Raw genomic sequence first — 19686 nt, 5'->3', positions numbered from 1 at the left:
AAACTGTTTGATGTAACTGTGTGAAATAACGTCCGGTGATCTCACTCTGCATTTGTGTTTTACTCTGCTATTTGCTGGTGTGGCTTGTTGACATTTAATCAGTCAATAATCAGTTTAAAATCAATATTTCTCCCAATTACTTAACCTTATTGGTTTAAAGGATGAATAGGGATATGTTTGAAGGATTAGTTCACTTTCAGAATTTTCTACTGATAATTTACTCACCCCTATGTCATCCAGGATATTCTTCAGTTGAAAAGAAATTAAGGTTTTTGAGAGAAACATTCCAGGATTTTTCTTCATATAGTGGACTTCAATGGTGGCCAATGAGTTAAAAGTCCAAATTGCACTTTTATTCCTCAGCTGGGATCATGTAGAGCCCTTTGAAGCTGCACTAAGAGTCTTATCTATCAAAACAATTGGTCATTTTCTTCAAAAAAAAATATGTAAAAAATAATATACTTTTTAACCACAAATGATACAGTTTGGACCTTCAACCTGTAAATCACCATTGAAGTCTACTATATGGAAAAAGATCCTGGAATATTTTCCTCAAGAACTTAATTTATTTTCGACTGAAAAAAGAAAGACATGAACATCTTGGATGACATGGGGGTTAGTAAATTATCAGGAAATTTTAATTCTGGAGTGAACTAATCCATTATTCTTTGTGTGTTTAGCTGTTTTTTTGCATAGTTTTGTTTCAATTTGCATAATATAATTTAATTTATTTGATTTTATTGTCTTTGTGTCTCCCTTAGTCTGGCCTTTGGAGGCTCCAAACATGCCAAATGGGTCTTCAGTGGAAGTGCTGCATAATGCATCGTCCGCCTTGTCTGGATTTTCTCTCTCACCTAGTTCGGATCCATCCAAACCCACAGAGAATTACAATCACAATGTTAACACTGGATCGGTATTCACTGACTCCCTGAACTCTGCCACAAACCCAGAGCCTCTTGCCACACCTCCTTTACTTTCCCTCAAGTCTGGAGAGGTTGGATATACCCGCAGAGGTTCCTCCAGACAGCCTCGACAACTAAATTCTCCAGTGCCTACCTCCCATAATGTGCCCTTATCTTGGTCTGCTATCAGCCCAGCTCCCCAAATACCACAGTCTACGGGTTCATCTGTGGCATCTAGCTTGCCTTCAGTCAAACAAGATTCTCCCGACGAGCCTCCTGTTCCTTCCCCTCAAACGCAGTATGGGACGGTGGGAGTCAGTGACTCTCCTTTTGGAGGCCAATCCAGTAAAATCCAAGACCTCCAGTTACAACCCAGCCATGACCCCAACACCCAGATTGGCTATCAGCACTTGGAGCCAAGTCATGTGGTTTTCATACACCATCAAATGACTTCAGCGTCTGTCGAGGCAACTATGAGCCCACCCGAAGACTTTTTCCCAACCAACACCATGGATGTAGACTATGGCTCCGGAGATTACCTAGAAACAATGTCCTTCATGGGAACTGAAGGCAATGACTATTCACTAGTTAGCAATCTACCATCTGATGTGTATGACTTCGAAGACTCGAATTCAGAGACCTATGACACCACGTTCCCCACAAGAATGGTGATGTCTTTTTCCAGCAGACACTTGTATCCCTCTTCTACCAGTGTTAGCAATTCTTTCTCCAGCAAGCTTACTGAAATTCCCAGTTTTAATAGCAGTTCAACCTCGAATGGATCTACCACTAACTTAACCAACCACGTAACAACCTTTCAGAGTTCTACAACCACTGTGCCCTTAACCACATCCATGTTCACCAGTATTTTAACATCAGACCTTGGCTACACCATTCCTCCATCACTTTCAACCATTGAGCCAACCAGAGTCCATTCTGTACCCGTTCTCCCAACAACCTCAGATGTCTTAAACCAGAACCAGCCTGTCAACGAGAGCTCAGAATTGGTGTCTGACTGGCCCGGCACTGTTACAATCCAACCCACCGATGTTCTTTTACCAGACATGAACAGTTTAGAGTACTACACCATCCAGTTGACCAAGGACAATGGTAGCTTGCAAGAGCCCAATGCCAATCTGACAACCTCTAGTGTTTTCTCTTTCATTCCGGTTGAGACCACACATATTGTAAGCACTAGAACCTACACTGTTGACCCAAGTTATATGCTAACAGCTTTGTTTGATGAAGATCTGCAACCTACAAGTAACAGTTCCTGGACTGAAGAATCCTCAACGGATATATCTGGATTTGAGCCTTTTAATACCACCATCTTGGATCCTTCTGAAGTTGGACCGAATTTAACAAATACCACAGTGCCGTATTTGGAGCCGTCATTTACACCAACGCCCTCAATAGACTCTTCAACTTCAGTCGGAGATACAAACTCAACCACTGATTTGGCAACCACACCTTTTGTGCCATACAACTCTTCCTTACTGGTGACTACCCCACCTCCGGTGACCAAGGAACCAGATGGCATGTCTTCTGTCAATGACAGCAAATGGATTATCACCTCACTCCCAACAGAGACCCTCTTTCCTAGTAGTGTACTTCCCACCGTTTTGGTAACCAGCTCTATCAGTGTTTCTGAATCCCCAACTGACTCAACCTTCAACATCACCTCCACCCCTCCTGCAACGGAGATGGCTGATGAAGGATTCGTGTCTGGAACAACACCTGACACCATGATTTCTGATCGCGATAACACCACACAGATCGGTAGCTTTACAACCACGTCCTCCCCAGGATTACATAATGACACTACTGTGGCGCCTTTCACTATCACAAGCTTCAACAACACAACAGCCCTATCCACAACCCTTCCAACAACCACTGCCCGGAAATATCTTTGCAACATCACTAAACCTGACACATACTTGATCAGAGTTGGTAAGACGTAATGAAAATAAATTTGCTGTACATTTTTATACCAGAAATGTCCACTTTTGAGGGTCAGTGTGCAACTCAATCCATAAAGCACTGATGCACCTTAAGCAATAGTTGGGCTAGCAACCATGAAAACATAATTTTTATAGTATTTTTTAATATTTAAAGCTTCAAAGAATAACATTAGGCCTAATATTTGCTGTGTTGTAGGGTTTCCGCCAGGGTCTACTGCTGGATATGCCAAAGCCAAGGTCAGAGAGATTCTCAAAGCGGAGTATAACCGCTCTGTGGAGCTACAGGTACTGTGGACATAATGAATAGCTGTACAATCTCAAATGTTGTCATTAATTGCTAGATTATGGAATATTAGTACTTTTCAATATTGATTTGTTGTTCCACAGCAATATTTAAAGAATTAGTTCACTTTTAGAATAAACATTTCCTGATAATTTACTCACCCCCATGTCATCCGAGATGTTTGTCTTTCTTCAGTCGAAAAAAAATGAAAGTTTTTGAGGAAAACATTTCAGGATTTTTCCCCATATAGTGGACTTTAAAGGTGGATCAGCAGGGTCCAAATCATAGGTTCAGTGCAGCTTTAAAGGGCTCTACATGATACCAGCCAAGGAATAAGGATCTTATTTCTCAAAATGATCATTCAAGACAAAAAAATGTAAAAATTCTATACTTTTGAACCACAAATGCTTGTCTTGCACTAGCTTTGCGATGCACGACCGCGACTTCATGCATTGTTGATTTACGCTGAAAAGGTCATGCACGGTTAGTTCTTCGTCTGTACGAAAAACTTATCTAATTTTCTCCTCCAAATACAAAATCGTCCAACATTGGTGCATCTGTGGTTAAAAAGTAAATTTATTTATTTTATTTATAAAATGACATTGTTGCTCTAGATAAGACCCTTATTCCTAGTCTGGAATCGTGTAGAGCCCTTTGAAGCTGCATTGAAATTAATTTGGACCTTCAACCTTTTGGCTCTTATTGAGGTCCACTATATGGAGAAAAATCCTGAAATGTTTTTCTCAAAAGCCTTAATTTCTTTGGACTAAAGAAAGAAAGACATGGACATCTTGGATGACATGGGCGTGAGTAAATTATCAGAAAAATATTATTTTGAAAGTGAACTAATCCTATAACAAGAAAAGTGGCTGTAGAGAAATAAGGCAGCATTTGCTCAATGTTTTGCTTCTTTTAAATATGTAAAATTGAGTTTAACCTGTTTACTCTTGGGTTGAAACGCAAAAACTTTAAATATGTTTTGTAATCCAGTGTTGTGTCAGTGAAACATCCAGATAAAAATCATCCCTTCCTGTTTTATCTCTTGGGTCCTCGTGAACAAACAACACCTAATTTGGCTCAATGGGAACCAACTGTTTTTTGTAGCTCTGTGCATTTAAACACAAGAATCAGGCCCACTGAAAGGCGTATACTTGAAATTGCAAAAGTATATACTTCACATCAAATGTTCTTAATAAACTCTTTGTGTGTTGTAGGTAGTGAAAGCTCCTCCAGACTTTGTGTTTCGTGCTGTGTCTGGTGCAGTGGTTTATACTGCCATATCAGTCATTAACGCTCTGAGAATCTCTGCTCGGACCACAAGCTCCTTTATCAGCGTTTCACCCATCAGTCCTGTACCAGGCATGCAGTACCATGTACATACAGGTAACTGCAATTGAAACTTCACCTCACAGTTCTTGAATATTCTTATATTTATGTTTTGTTGCTATATGACTATGTGTGTTTTTTGTTCGTCTGCAGTTCTTCAGTTTGTACCCAGCTATGTAGATGTGCGAATGTGTACCTTCAGTGAGCAGGCGGAGAAGGGTCTGATCACAGCCTTAGCCGAAGTCCGCCGGCGCTCACAGGAGTCCACAAACTTCACTGTGAATGTACGTTGAATGCTTTACCCTTGGATGACATGGGGGTAAATAAATTATCTGTAAATGTTTGTTCTGGAAGTGAACTTCTCCTTTAAGAGCTTAGCTGAGTTTCAAATACCAATAACCTGACATTGAACTCCTTTAGATCCTTTTAATTACTAATTATTTCATTTAGTTTTGCTTAAATTACTCTTATATAATGTAAATGAGCCAAATGAGAATTAATTTGTAATGTTTTTATCCTTGAACAAGCAATTTTTTGATATTAGCAAAAAGCAGCATGCATTTAACTTCAGTTGTGTGATGTGAATTCAAGGCCTGATTGCCTTCAGTGCATTGGAATGACATCATCTGCAACTGTTGCTCTGATTGGATAAGGAAAGCACAGGACTGCTCAATTCAACCGTTGTCTAGGCAACAAAACGAATGGCTCTTATTCATTTCATTCACTTACGTTCAGAAAGTGTATACGCTGCTTTATTAGATCAGTGAATGTGAATGAAGAGGCTTGTGCTGAGAAAGTATGAGCATTCAAGGATAAAGTGTGTGTTATGTTTGGTTTTTAAAATACATCTTGTAGAAATATGTGAACCTGAACCACAAAACCAGTCTTAAGTAGCACAGGTATATTTGTAGCTATAGCCAACAGTACATTGTATGGGTCAAAATAATCGATTTTTCTTTTATGCCAAAAATCATTAGGATATTAAGATCATGTTCCATGAATGTATTTTGTAAATTTCCTGCCTATTCCTATTTATTTACTTATGACTGGTTGTGTGATCCTGGGTCACATATGTCTTTTGGATGTTGCTAATTTCTAAAATACCTTGCTGAAGAATGAGTCTCTGATTCTTACATCTAATTGCTTCAGTTTCACACAATTGTACCTTAGAGACTGAATTGTTTTGTAGATTTTAAACATCACTACAACTCCTGTGGACACGGCACCACGGCAGCAGAAGGTTCAAGTTGAGATCACCTTTGCTGTGCGTGATATCCGAGGGTATGTGCCGGGGACAGAGGTGAGCTCCCAGCTTCGACAACTCAGTGTGGTTGAGTACAGCTACTACCTGGGCTTCCCTGTACAGCAGATTGCAGAACGTGAGTCCACACACTAATTTCTGTATAATTACATCAATACACTTGCACTTGTACAACAGCTTAAAGGGATAATTCACCCAAAAATGAAAATTCCGTCATTAATTACTCATTCTCATGTCGTTTCAAACCGGTAAGACCTTCGCTCATCTTCAGAACACAAATTAAATATTTTTGATGAATTCAAGAGCTTTCTGACCCTGCATAAACAGCAACACAACTGACACATTCAAGGCCCAGAAAGGTAGTAAGGACATCGTTAAAATAGTCCATATGACACCAGTGGTTCAACCGTAATCCAATACTTTTTGTGCACAAAGAAAACAATGATAACGACTTTATTCAAAAATGTGTTTTCGTCTCAGCCATGCGCTCTTGATGCGTGTTGTGGATCAATGTTGCCAAGTCTGCAATTTTCCCGTGGAATTGGGCTATTTTAACATTACTGCTATTTTAACACTATTGCTGCGGGTTGTTTTTCATGTCCGCGGGTTGAAGCAACCCCAATAACTTGATATTAGCCCCTGGAATTTGCATTTTACCAGGGAAGCCCGCCAAAAAACGTGTATTTTACCCCCAAACAAAACTTTATTGGGCTAGTTTTGAGTAGCATTTGGGCAGGTTTTGTTATGAAAACCTGGCAACCCTGCTGCTGATGCAGGAGCTGGTGTTGTGACATAGAACCTGGATGTGCTGTGCCTTGTTCACAAGCAGAAGACAACGCATGTTGTACATAAAACGGTCTTCATAAACAAGATTTCGACAGAGAGGATGACTTGCAATTTTATTCCCAGCTTTACTTATTTAAACCAGAATATACAGAGGACTAACTAAGGGTGTTTACACTTATCACATTTAGTTCGATTAAAACGAACTCTGGTGCAATTGCTCTGTTAGTCATTTGAGTAAGTGTGAACACTGCCATCCGACCCCTGGTGCGCACCAAACAAGTGGGCCGAGGCCGCTAAAAAGATGGGTCTCGGACCATTTTCAAATGAACTCCGGTGCGGTTCGATTGAAATATGAATGCAACAAGGACCAAATACTTCTAAACGAACCAAAAACAGAAAGTAATGACAAGATGCGACACTATGTGACATTTCTCGAAGGGAACAAGCGGTGGATCCAAAACTTAGCAGAGGTCAAACGTAGAGCAGCGAGGAGGTTCACAATCAGGTTGTGAACGTATCACTACGCCTTTAGGTTTGGTATCTTTAGGTTCGCTGTCAAAAATGCCAGTGTGAACTCTAAATGGAACAGGACCAAATGTATCATTTTCCCTTTTGATTCAGACCAAATGAACCAAACAAACTACAAGTGTGAACACACCCTAAGAGAGATGGACGCTCTACGTCACAGATAGACATAGAAGAGAAGAAATTGTTGAATAAAGTTGTTATTTTTGTTCTCTTTGCGCACAAAAAGTATTCTTGTTGCTTTATAACATCATGGTTAAACCACTGATGCCACATGGACTATTTTATCAATGTCCTTACTACCTTTCTGGGCCTTGAACGTGTCAGTTGCGTTGCTGTCTATGCAGGGTCAGAAACTCTCAGATATCATCAAAAGTATCATAATTTGTGTTTCGAAGATGAACAAAGGTCTTACAGGTTTGGAACGCCATGAGGGTGAGTAATTAATGGCAAAATTTTCATTTTTGGGTGAACTATCACTTTAAGGTGGTCATACAGGGTTAGACTGTGGGCACCCACCAGTTTAGTCAAAGTGGCCTATCTACGGGTATTCTGGCTTTTAAACCAGCTTCAACTACCTAGAAATCAGCTTCAGTGTGGTGCTATATGTTGTAATGAAAATGGAATTGATTTTTTCCCTTTTCTGCACTATTAGCTTTCCACTATCCAGAGCTGAACACAACCCAACTGCTTCGTTCCTCATGGGTTAGAACAGGTATTGACCTAAGAAATTAATATTTTTTTATTTAGTAAGGATGCATTAAATTGATCAAAAGTGACAGTAAAGACATTTCTGAGTTTGTTCATCAATTCTAAAAAACATTTGATGCTGTTCTTGATCATCAAATGAGCATATTAGAATGATTTCTGAAGGATCATGTGACACTGAAGACTGGAGTAATGATGCTGAAAATTCAGCTTTGCATCACAGAAATTAATTACGTTAAACATATTAAAATAGAAAACGGTTATTTGAATTTGAAATACTATTTCACAATATTACTGTTTTTACTGTATTTTGTATTAAATAAATGCAGCTTTGGTGAGCATAAGAGGCTTCTTTCCAAAATGAACCAACTGCAACTTTTGAACAGTAGTGTAGTGTCACAGATATGTCAGTGTTAAATATTCAGATGAGTATCAAATGAGTAATTTCAATGCCGTAATGTCATTTTTTTACACGTTACATTCAGTGTTGTTGGGAGTGTTGGACCAGCGCGTGAGTGACAAGATCTTCAAGGCTACGATTGAGAGGAGACTGGCTCAGTTGCTGGGCGATGCATTGGGTACGGGCCGTCGCCTTAAGAGAGCAACTAGTGTGGGAAACAACAGCGTGCAGGTTTGTAAATCATTTTATGTGACCTTATATTTTCTATTCTCGCTTTCCACGCATGAGCTCATTGGATCATTTATAGAGCTCTTCCTGTGTGCATGTATAATGCCTCTCCGGATTCTTAATCAGTCTCTGTCTTTGTGGCGCTTCCCCACACCTGCTCTCCCTCCGCACATCATCATCATTCAGGGACAAGGAGTATCCATGGCAACACCCTCCTATTCATCCCTGGCCTGCAGAGCCACTCAAAAACAACCATTTCACCCCTGTCGGCGCGTCATACTCCAGCTGCAATCTCAGATAAATTATTGAACGCAGCTAGCAGACAGCTAGAGTGATTCTTAAACCATTAATTGCTTGTTCTTCCTACGTAGAGAAGATGTTTTCGTTTTATAGTGACCTGATTGCAAACTAGCTGACCTTATGGTTTCTAAGTGACATGTGTTGATAAAGTCGAAGTCCGTTAATGACCGCTAATTAACTGAGAATGAATCCAGCTGTGTTAATGATGCTCAGTGATGTCATTTCTATTTTTAGAGAGGTGATGAATTCTGGAATGTCTTGTAAGGACTCTTAAAGTGAATCTAGTCTGCAAAGCTCGGATGTACTTGGATGTTATGATGACATTGTGTAGCTGTCCTCTGTACTGTTTCTCATAATGCACCCTGAGGTAGCAGCACTTTCAAAATGAGCTTTTAACGTCCCTGGCCAGTGAGGGTTCACTACTCTGGGCTCTTAATGTAGGTCGAGCTCAGGTGAAGCCCACACATTACCACGCTGTTTTTCCACCCCAGTAACCCTAGAGACTAGAAACATTTATTAGAGTCATCTTTTAGACTCTCAGTCCCTCTGAAAGCCTTTTTGGGTCTTTGTCAGAAAGACGTTTAAATTTTATGAAGCTAATTGTAACCCATTCAGAGTTCTAATTAATGTGTTTGCGTGTTAGGAAGAATTATGTGGAATTGAAAGTTTAAAGGAATAATTTGGCCAAGAAGATAAATTCGGGTTCAGACGTGTATGGCTGACTTTCTTCTGTGGAACATAAAAGGTGAATTTCTGAAAAATATCTAGTCTTTTTAATTAAATGCAAGTAAAAGCGAACTGGGGCTGCTAAGCTCTAAAAGCGCTATATAAAAGCAAATAACTCATATAAAGTATCATAAAGGTGGTTTATGTCAGTGTTGTGTTGGTATTATTTATATAGCGTTATAGTTTTTGTTAATATTTTTAAAACCCTATTGTAATTGTTAAAGTGGCCAAGAATCAGCAATTTCCACATAAAACTGATCGTGCAGACCAAACCGTAAGTCGTAGAGACTTGAAACTTGGAGGGATGGTAGTACTCTCACCGTCTACAACGCCACCAAGCCTCGGCCCAATTGGCCTGATGGGGGCGCTACAGCGATCAAAAGTATGAAATCACTCATAACTCCTAAACTGTTTGCCGCAGACTCAAGTGTCTTATGTCGTTGGAATCCTTGGCTCACGGATAAAACACACATCTCAGATTCCGTCGCCCTGGTGCGAACTAGTCCTAGGTGTTCGCCCGATCAGAACCAAACCAGTGCAGGAAGATTCTCTGGAGAGCGGATATCAATAATCATCAAAAAAAGTTTAACTTTTGACTCTTTATCACAAAGGGATGCCAAAACATTTAAAAGGGGTAGGGCTGGCTTTATTAAAATGGCTATAACTCCTCAATGGAATGAAATATCTTTTCTAAACTCACAACGCTTATGAAAAAGCTCAATCTGAGTCACAGTGCTTGGCCACTTGGTGGCACTATAAGAGGGGGGAAAATAAAATGGCCATAACTACGCGAACGTTTGTCCAATCAATGTGAAAATCGATATGCACACTTATGGTCCAAAGTGCCACTATTGGCTATAAGGACATTTGCGTATCTCAAAAAACATGGCCACTATAAGCAGATGAACGTTCAGCACCTATTAAGCAAGGTTGATCAGAACAAAACTTGGCAGGCATATTTGACTCATGACCCTAACAGCCTTTGAAAAATTGAAAAGAAATCAGCCTCTAGGGGGTGTAAACCATTGTCTATTCACACATTATTCGTATTATAGGATAGACCTTCTCTTTCTGAACAACTTTGCCTCTAGAACCACTGCTTTCAATCAACCAGTTTGTTAAAGGATTGAGAAAGTGTTAGAAACCTACTTTTGCAAACCAGTCATAGGTTTTTTGGTCAATCTGGAAAAAAACCACAGTGCAATTCTCTGGACTCTCTAGGTCAATAATTATCAAAAAAATGTTGAAATTTACTGTTTGGGAAGCTGTAACAGGGTCGTTTAGAAAAGGGGCCTGTCCAAATATACCCAAAAAGCCTTTAAAGCCTAAACAGAAACTCAAAATCTGATGAGCACATGCGACAGGTGACATGTATGGCTTAATATAACATAGATTATATCTCTTACTGAAATATGTAGTAGAAAACCTATGAAAAATGTACGTTATTTTAAAAATCCACATCTTAATATAGATATTTTAAATTATGGGTGGTGCAAATTTTTCAATGATGTGAAACGGTTGCACTCGGTGAGCAACTGGCATTACCTGTTGTTATTTTTACCACAACACAACTCGTAAAATAAAATGCTGATAAAGGTGACCACAGCAACTGAAAGAGCTTACAGGTGGCGATGAATAAGCATAGGCTTAAACCAAATACCTTAGCATTGATTTTCTCTGCAAGGAGTCTAAACGCCACCAGATACTGTATAGAGTGAAATAGAGTGGCTGCGGCGTCATGACAAGCGTAACATGTTTACATCCTGCCAGGATGGCATCTAGCATTTCTTGTCTCTGCCTTAAAGCCTCAAAAGTATCAGGGCTGCATTGCTTCGAATGTTCCCCTCTGACTGATAATTACAACCAAATCCGCTTAATGTGGTATCATATCAGTATTTTATTTTCTGAGTTGTATTCCAAGTTGCCAGTAGCTCACCGACTGCAGCCAGTCCAAAATGTGTATAAAACAATGGATTTTTTTTAAAATAACGTAAATCGTTCCTGGGTTTTCCACTACATGTAATTTACATTATATTAAGGCATTCAAGTCTCTCTTTAAACAACATTAAAAAGTGCAAAAAAGACATTACAGTGAATTGAATTGCACATCAAAAATTGTCAACTGCCTTTTTTCCTTTGTTCAGATTGTACAGACCACTCGTCTTGTGGGCCCTGACAACCCTCTGGAGATTGTCTACTTTGTGGAAGGAGCTAACGGACAGAGACTTCCCGCCGCAACCACAGCCAACATGTTCAACAGCCTTGACGTGCAGCATGCGGCTATCATCATGGGATACCGCATCCAGGGAATATTAGCACAGCGTGAGCATTCAGACTTTTAATTCTTTCAGTTGAAAAAGATCTGTGGGAGAGAAACTGTATAACATAACATTGCAATGAACCAAGACTATAATGGGAAAAACAATAATGAAATGATCACTTAAATGATTTTGATTTATGGTAGCGTAGCAGGCAGTGGTTTTTGTGGCAGTGTTTTTATTTCTACTGCTCTAAACATCAGAGGTGAGTTCAGATAGCGAGACATCTCGAGAGAGAGCTCTGCCTTTTTATGTAACATTTCTATGTGGCAGGCTTACAACTGCATCACCCACAGCATAAACATTAGATTCATTAGACTAAATTTAGTCGCTTCCTGTTGTATAACATCTTAGAGCTTTGAATTTTAGCACAAATCTCTAATTACAGTGAACTGAAAAACAGGACAAACTCAAATTATGGTTGTTTGCTCTTTACTGGATTCAACACTATACAGTGTGTGGAATTTTATGTTTGCATTCAGTATATATGTATGTAATCATTCTAAATTATGTTTGAGATTTTAGATATTTAATTGTGCATGCTTTTATGTTTAGATTGTTATTATCTAATGGTTACTTAAAGTTTAAAAGCACTAACAATTTAGCAACAATGAATACTAAATATAAAATATTTTTCATTAAGAAGAGTAAGACTACTTTTTTCTTTTTAAGAAAATTGTATTTTTTAAGTGTCCATTATATTGTAAGATTAAAATGTATCATGGGTATAATACATAAAACCAAAGTTATATATTTATATATATATTACAATTATTCTATTCTGCTATTCCGTTCTTCTGTTTTATTTTCTGTTTTTATTTAATATTTTATTAAATTATTCTATTCCAATTTTAATTAATTTATATAATATTATATTCTATTACTTATAATTGTGTCTTTAATATTATTTATCTTGTTATTTTAAATGATTCTATGTTATTCTATTCTTCTATTTTCTATTTTATTCTTATTTCTAAATTATTCTATACATATTTTAATTAATTTATATATAATTATATATAATATATAATATATTCAATGTAATTATGTCATGAATATTATTTTTTGGTTATTTAAAATAATTCAGTTCTATGCTATTCTATTCTTCTATTTTCTGTTTTATTATTTCTAAATTATTCTATTTTTAATTATTTTATTTAATATATAATATATTTTATTATATTTAATTGTGCCATTATTGTTATTTATTCAGTTATTTAAAATTATTCTATTCTATGCTATTCCATTTTCTACTTTATTCTTATTTCTAAATTATATTCTAATTTTAATTAATTTAAATATAATATATAATATATTCTGTTATATTTAATTGTCATTCATATTATTTATTCAGTTATTTAAAATTATTCTATTCTATGCTATTCTATTGTATTTTAGTCTTATTTCTAAATTATTATATTCTAATTTGAATTAATTTATTTATAATATATAATATTATAATTATATTATTTATTCAGTTATTTAAAATTATTCTATTCTATGCTATTCCATTTTCTACTTTATTCTTATTTCTAAATTATTTTCTAATTTTAATTAATTTATATATAATATATAATATATTCTGTTATATTTAATTGTCATTCATATTATTTATTCACTTATTTAAAATTATTCTATTCTATGCTATTCTATTCTATTTTAGTCTTTTTTCTAAATTATTATATTCTAATTTGAATTAATTTATTTATAATATATAATATTATAATTATATTATTTATTCAGTTATTTAAAATGATTCTATTTTATGCTATTCTTTTTCTATTTTCTATTCTGTTCTTATTTCTAAATTGCTCTATTCTAATTTTAATTAAATAATATATAATATTACATTCTATTATATATAATTCTGTCAGTAATATTATTTATTCAGTTATTTAAATAAATTAAAATAGCACGTATTTTTTCAAGACTAATTATAATAAAGATCAATTCAGCTTTGCATCGGAAAAAATATATTTTTAAATATATTTAAATAGAAAGCAGTTATTTTAAAATAATAATTCACAACTTGTGCAAATAATGATGAGCATAAGTGACATTACGTAAAAATGTTTTAAATTTTTATATGATAAAAATTTATAATTATTATTATTATTATTATTTTATTTATTGTTTTTGAACAGTAGTTTGCATACTGTTTTTAGTCACAGGTATTTACATATTATTACCCCTGTGTATGTACAGCTGTGGAAAAACAGGCCTCACCTCCCTCAGACACAGAGAAGACCAACACGTGGATAATCGTAGGGGTGGTGGTCCCCGTGGTGGTGGTCGTCATTATAATAAGTATCCTGTACTGGAAACTTTGCCGTACGGACAAACTGGAATTCCAGCCAGACACCATGAGCACCGTCCAACAAAGACAGAAGGTGAGAGACAGAAAACGCTGTGTAGTAATTCAAATGAAATATATTCTGGGATCCTGAAGCACTGTTTCTCCTGAGATTTCTTCTTTCTTTCTAATGTACAGTTCAACTGTAGGTCATTTTGTTTCATTTTCATGTCTGCTGATGTGTCAGTGAAATTGCTAATCAGTCGGTGGGCTCCTGTGAGTCTGAGCTTCTTATCTCGTCTCTCTCAGAGTGATTTGAAGGACTCTGTTGCCGGATGCTAGCCAGCTTTGAAAGATCTGAATTGGATACACAAGGATGTGTTTTTTTAGTTGGCTATCCACTACTCTACCTATTTACACTCACAGTTGTTCTTGGCATTGGGAGGGCTGATTTATTTAGCAGATCTGTTCGTTTAGACAGTTCATTTCAGTGATGTGATTCAATCATTTTGTTGAGTCATGAGTCAACCGTTCCCAGAAATCGCTGCGTCATTTTTTTTTTTTGTAGTGAAATAAATGTTTATCTGTTCTAATGTTTATTTCAAACTAATTTTTCCAGGATTTGTATTATGGGTTGTGTCTAGGCATGAGCTAAACTACATATTTTCAAAAAAGACTAATGAGTGGGTTTTCTGAACAACTGGTCAGTCTTAAGAAAGACCACCAGACCGTCTTGACCTGTTGTGAAGAGATGTGATGTAATGACCAAAACATTTAAAAATTACATAAATGACATACTTGTTAGATGACTAGCTGACCATGTGCTTGTCTCTTATATATTTTGTTTTATTTTGTATTATTTTAAATGATTCTATTTTAGGCTATTAATGAAATTAATTACATTATATATAATTTTGTCAATAATATTATTTATTCAGTTATTTCAAATGATTATATTCTATGCTGTTCTATTTTGTATTATATTCTTATTTCTAAAATATTCTATTTTAATTTTAAATGAAATGAAATATATACAAACTATTATATATACTTCTTTCATAATATTAGTCATTCAGATATGTACTTAAAATTCTATTCTATGCTATTTTATTTTACTCTATTTTCTATTCATATTCTATTCTAATTTTAATTACATTACATATAATTTATACATTATATTCTATAATATATAATTTCATCAATTGTCATTCAATTTATTTTCTATTCTATTCTTATTTCTAAATTATAAGAAGAATAGAATTATATGTATGTGTGTGTGTGTGTGTGTGTGTGTGTGTGTGTGTGTGTGTGTGTGTGTGTGTGTGTGTGTAAATAAATTCTGTCATTAATATTATTCATTTAGGTATTTATTTTAAACTATTCTGTTCTGTTTTCTATTCTTTTCCTTTTTATAAATTCTATTCTAATTTGGATTAAATTATATATGATATTATATTCTGTTACATATAATTCTGTCATTAATATGATTCATTAATTTATTTTAAATAATTCTATTCCATGCTATTCTATTCTTCTGTTATTCTTATTTCTAAATAATTGTATTCTAATTTTTATTAAATAATATGTGTACAATATTATATTCTATTATATCTCATTTTCATTAATTATTGTCATACATATTTTTGTATTGTCATACATATGTATATATACATTATTCATTCATTTATTTTTAATTATTCTATTCCATGTTATTATATTCTTCTTTTTTATTCTATTTTAAAAGTTATTCTATTCTAATTTTAATTAAATTCTATATAATAAATAATAATATATATATATAATTCTGTCATTAATATTATCCATTCAGTTATTTATTTAAAATTATGCTGTTCTATGCTATTTTATTTTATATTCTATTATTATTTCTAGGTTATTCTAATTTAATTTTATTTATATATAATGTATGATATTATTCTATTATGTATAATTCGTTCATTAATATAATTCATTCAGTTATTTAAAATAATTATATTCTAGTCTATTCTATTATTCTATTTGCTAGTCTATCCTTATTTCTAAATTATTGTTCTAATTCAGTTATATATTTGTCATTAATAGTATTAATTTAGTTTTTTTTAATTATTCTATTATATTCTCTTTATATTCTATTCTTATTTCTAAATAGTTATATTAAAATTTTAAATAATTATTTTATATATATATATATATATATATATATATATATATATATATATATATATGATAATTATTATTAATTATTCTTATTTTAATTAATTCTTTTTTTTCACCCAAATATAATTCACCCATTAAAATTACTCAGCCTCAAATTGTTTCAAATTTGTATGAAAACAAAAGAAGTTATTTTTAAAAAATATTGCCAACCAAACAGTTGATGGTAGCCATTGACTTCCATAGTATTTTTCCATACTCTAGAAGTCAATGGCTACCAGCAACTAGTTACCAATATTCTTTAAAATATCTTCTTTTGTAATCAACAGAAGAAAGCAATTCATACAAGTTAGGAACAACTTAAGGGTGAATAAGTGATGACAGAATTTTCTTTTTTGGTTGAACTATCCCTTTTCCAAGTTCATTTCATCCTATTGAATCATCTTTAAAGCACCGCTTTTTGCTGCCTTGTCCTTACAATGAAATGCATTTGGACATCACTAGTCATTATAAATCTTGCTACTGCTGTTTTCACTACTATAACCAGACTTGTCATGCACAAGCACACACACTTGCTGAGTCCCAGCAGTAATAAAGTCTAATGCTCAGCAGTGAAGTTCTTATCCAGAACAGCGCCCGCTGGTCCTCTCAGTCTGAACTCCTTGATTTAACTACACTCGTATGAGGAACACACAGTCATTACACACTCCATATGTGACCTTACTAGCACACAGTCCTCAAGATCTACACCCACTCTCATCTACATTCTCAATATTGACCTCTTTTAGTCCTTCAGTGATTTTAAATTGATAAATGGCCTGCTTCTCACTTTATTCCTCATGCTCTTACTTAAATCGGTATTTCATGGGTTTGACACACAAAGGCATAGTTAACCAAAAATGACAATTTTGTCTTCATTTACGTCGTTAAAAAGACTTTTTTTCTTCTGTGGAACACAAAAGAACATGCTTCCAAAATCCAGTGTGGTTTGCACTCTGGAGTTTGTGTTTTGCATAAGACAGTCATGCAGATTTGTAAATGATGACCGAACTGTAATTTTTTTTAGGTGAATTTACTTTTTTAAAATAGTGTAATGGATGTTTTTTTTTCTATGTTAAAATATTTTGGTGGCAAATTATGCTTAAATGTGGGGTTTGTGATTTTTTTTTTTTTTTTTATGTTTTTGAAAAAAAAAATCTGCATTTATTTGATATAGTAAAAATACAGTAAGAACTGTCACACTGAGTTGTCTATGCTGGTTCCATGATTATATCATTCACATCTTTCTTATCATTCTCTAGTTTTTCCACCTGATTTGCTATTTGTGCTCCTGTAAACACATTGGAATTCAATTTAGCGCTTCTCTCTCTTTCATTCTCTATCTCTAACTCTATACCTTGTTCTTTATCTAACACACATCCATTCACATCTTAACCCTCTCCCATGCTTGTGCAGTCCTCCTCCTCATTACAGAAATCCATACCAGTAATCCAGAGGTCAATGACTCCTGTCAAGCGCAAAGAGCTTGTAGATAGTAGTGATGAGGAAGAAGAAGAGGAGGAGGAAGAGGAAGAAGAAGAAGAAGAAGAAGAGGAGGGAGAGGAAGAAGATGAAGAAGAGGGGGAGGAAGAAGAAGAAGATGATGAAGAGGAAGAAAGGAGAGAGAAGAAGGTAGAAGCTGGTAGAGGAGATGTAGTCTACTGTAGACTGTAGACTAGACGTCCAGTTAGTCCCCACACAGGATGTACAAGATTCCTCTTTGTCTTAGATCTTCAGCAGTCTGAGAAATGCCGTCCCAGTACCAGTCACTGTCATCGTCATCTGTGTTTGGAGCATTTTGTAGGTCTCTGTTGACATCTGTTGTTGGATATGCAAGCAAATGACTCTGGAGCTGGTTCTTTTAATGAATCGACTCACATGAATTGAATCAGAAAGACTCACCATGAGTGTCTGATTCATTTGTTTTAAACCAAAAATGAAAGTTTTCATCACTTAATCATCCTCCACTTGTTCAAAAACGGTATGAGTTTCATTCTTTTGTTGAACACAAAGTAATATTTTGAAGAATGTTGGCATTTAAACAGTTGACCGTAGCTGTTGACTTCCATAGTATGTGAACAAGTGGAATGTGAGTAAATGATGAGAGAATTTTCATTTTTGGGTGAACCATTGCTTTAAGTAATTCAGTTAGAGGGGTTACTGAGTTAGCATCTAGTTCTCTTACAAAATCTTAAAGCTTAAATCTCAAAATCTTTTATGTTGTACAGTAGATGCTAAAATATCAAATACCGTTCAGAAGTTGTTGTTTGTTTTTTGAAAAAAAATCTGCATTTATTTTTATTTTTTTATGTTTTTTAAAGAAGTCTTTACTGCTCGACAAACCTGCATTTTGTTCTCCAAAGTACAGAAAAAAAACATACAATTTTGAAATATTTGTACAATTTAAAATAACTGTTTTCTATTTGAATGTTTTAAAATGTCATTTATTTCTGTGATTTTAAAGCTAAATTCTTAGCATCATTACTCCAGTCACGTGATCCTTCAGAAATCATTCTGATATGCTTCTATTTTTCAGGTTTCTTTGATGAAAGTTCAGAAGAACATTTATCTTAAAAATACATCTTTTTTTAACATTATAAATGTCTTTATCAACACTTTTGATCGATTTAAAGCATCCTTGTGAAATAAAAAGTTCTAGCATTTTTTACATATAGTATAGTGTGTAATGTTACAAAAGCATTTTATTTCAGATAAATACTGATCTTTGGATCCTTCTATTCATCAAAGAATCCTGAAAAAATGTATTCAATTGTTTTAAATATTGATAATAATAATAATAATCCTTGAACAGCAAATCAGCATATTAGAATGATTTATGAAGGATCATGTGACACTGAAGACTGGAGTAATGATGCTGAAAATGTAGTTTTGCCATCACAAGAATAAATGACATTTTAAAGCATATTAATACAGAAAACAGTTATTCTAAATTGTAAAAATATTTCACAATATTACTGCTTTTGCTGTATTTTGGATGAAATAAATGCAGGCTTGGTGAGCAGAAGAGATTATTTTAAAAACATTAAAAATCTTACTGTTCAAAAACTTTTGACTGGTAGTGTATTTAAAATGTAATTTATTTCTGTGATGCAAAGCTGATTTTTCAGCATCATTACTCCAGTCTTTAGTGTCACATGACCCTTCAGAAATCATTCTAATATGCTGATTTGGTGCTTGGTATTTACTGTCACACTCACTTTAGATCAATTCAGTGTCTTTGCTGAAATAAGTATTTTAAAAAAACAGTAACTTTAGAAAAAGGTGTCATTTGTTAACATTAGTTAATGTTTTAACTAACATGAATGAACAATATATTTATTACACTATTTAATATTTTTTGATAACATTAGTTTATAAAAATACAGTTTGTTGTTTGTAGAAGTATTGTTCATTCTTAGTCCATGTTAACTAATGTAGTTAACTAATGAACCTTATTGTAAAGTGTAACTAAATTGATT

General features: G+C 34.5%; 1 protein-coding gene across 1 annotated transcript in view; it reads left to right on the top strand.

Moving 5' to 3' along the window:
- Nucleotides 1-19686, top strand: part of LOC141345986 (UPF0606 protein KIAA1549) — a 71382-nt gene that overhangs the window by 34332 nt on the left and 17364 nt on the right. The window contains exons 2-11 of the mRNA XM_073850901.1: nt 762-913; nt 995-2852; nt 3060-3148; nt 4361-4529; nt 4626-4756; nt 5662-5851; nt 7700-7759; nt 8238-8383; nt 11551-11728; nt 13930-14114. Of these exons, the coding sequence (XP_073707002.1) occupies nt 762-913; nt 995-2852; nt 3060-3148; nt 4361-4529; nt 4626-4756; nt 5662-5851; nt 7700-7759; nt 8238-8383; nt 11551-11728; nt 13930-14114 (3158 nt within the window). The remainder of the gene's footprint in view (nt 1-761; nt 914-994; nt 2853-3059; nt 3149-4360; nt 4530-4625; nt 4757-5661; nt 5852-7699; nt 7760-8237; nt 8384-11550; nt 11729-13929; nt 14115-19686) is intronic.

The sequence above is a fragment of the Garra rufa genome, chromosome 11 (genome assembly GCF_049309525.1).
Source record: "Garra rufa chromosome 11, GarRuf1.0, whole genome shotgun sequence".
In the NCBI taxonomy this organism is placed as follows: domain Eukaryota; kingdom Metazoa; phylum Chordata; class Actinopteri; order Cypriniformes; family Cyprinidae; genus Garra; species Garra rufa.
The sequence above is the reverse complement of the archived record's forward strand: the minus strand, read 5'-3'. Positions and strand labels throughout refer to the sequence as shown.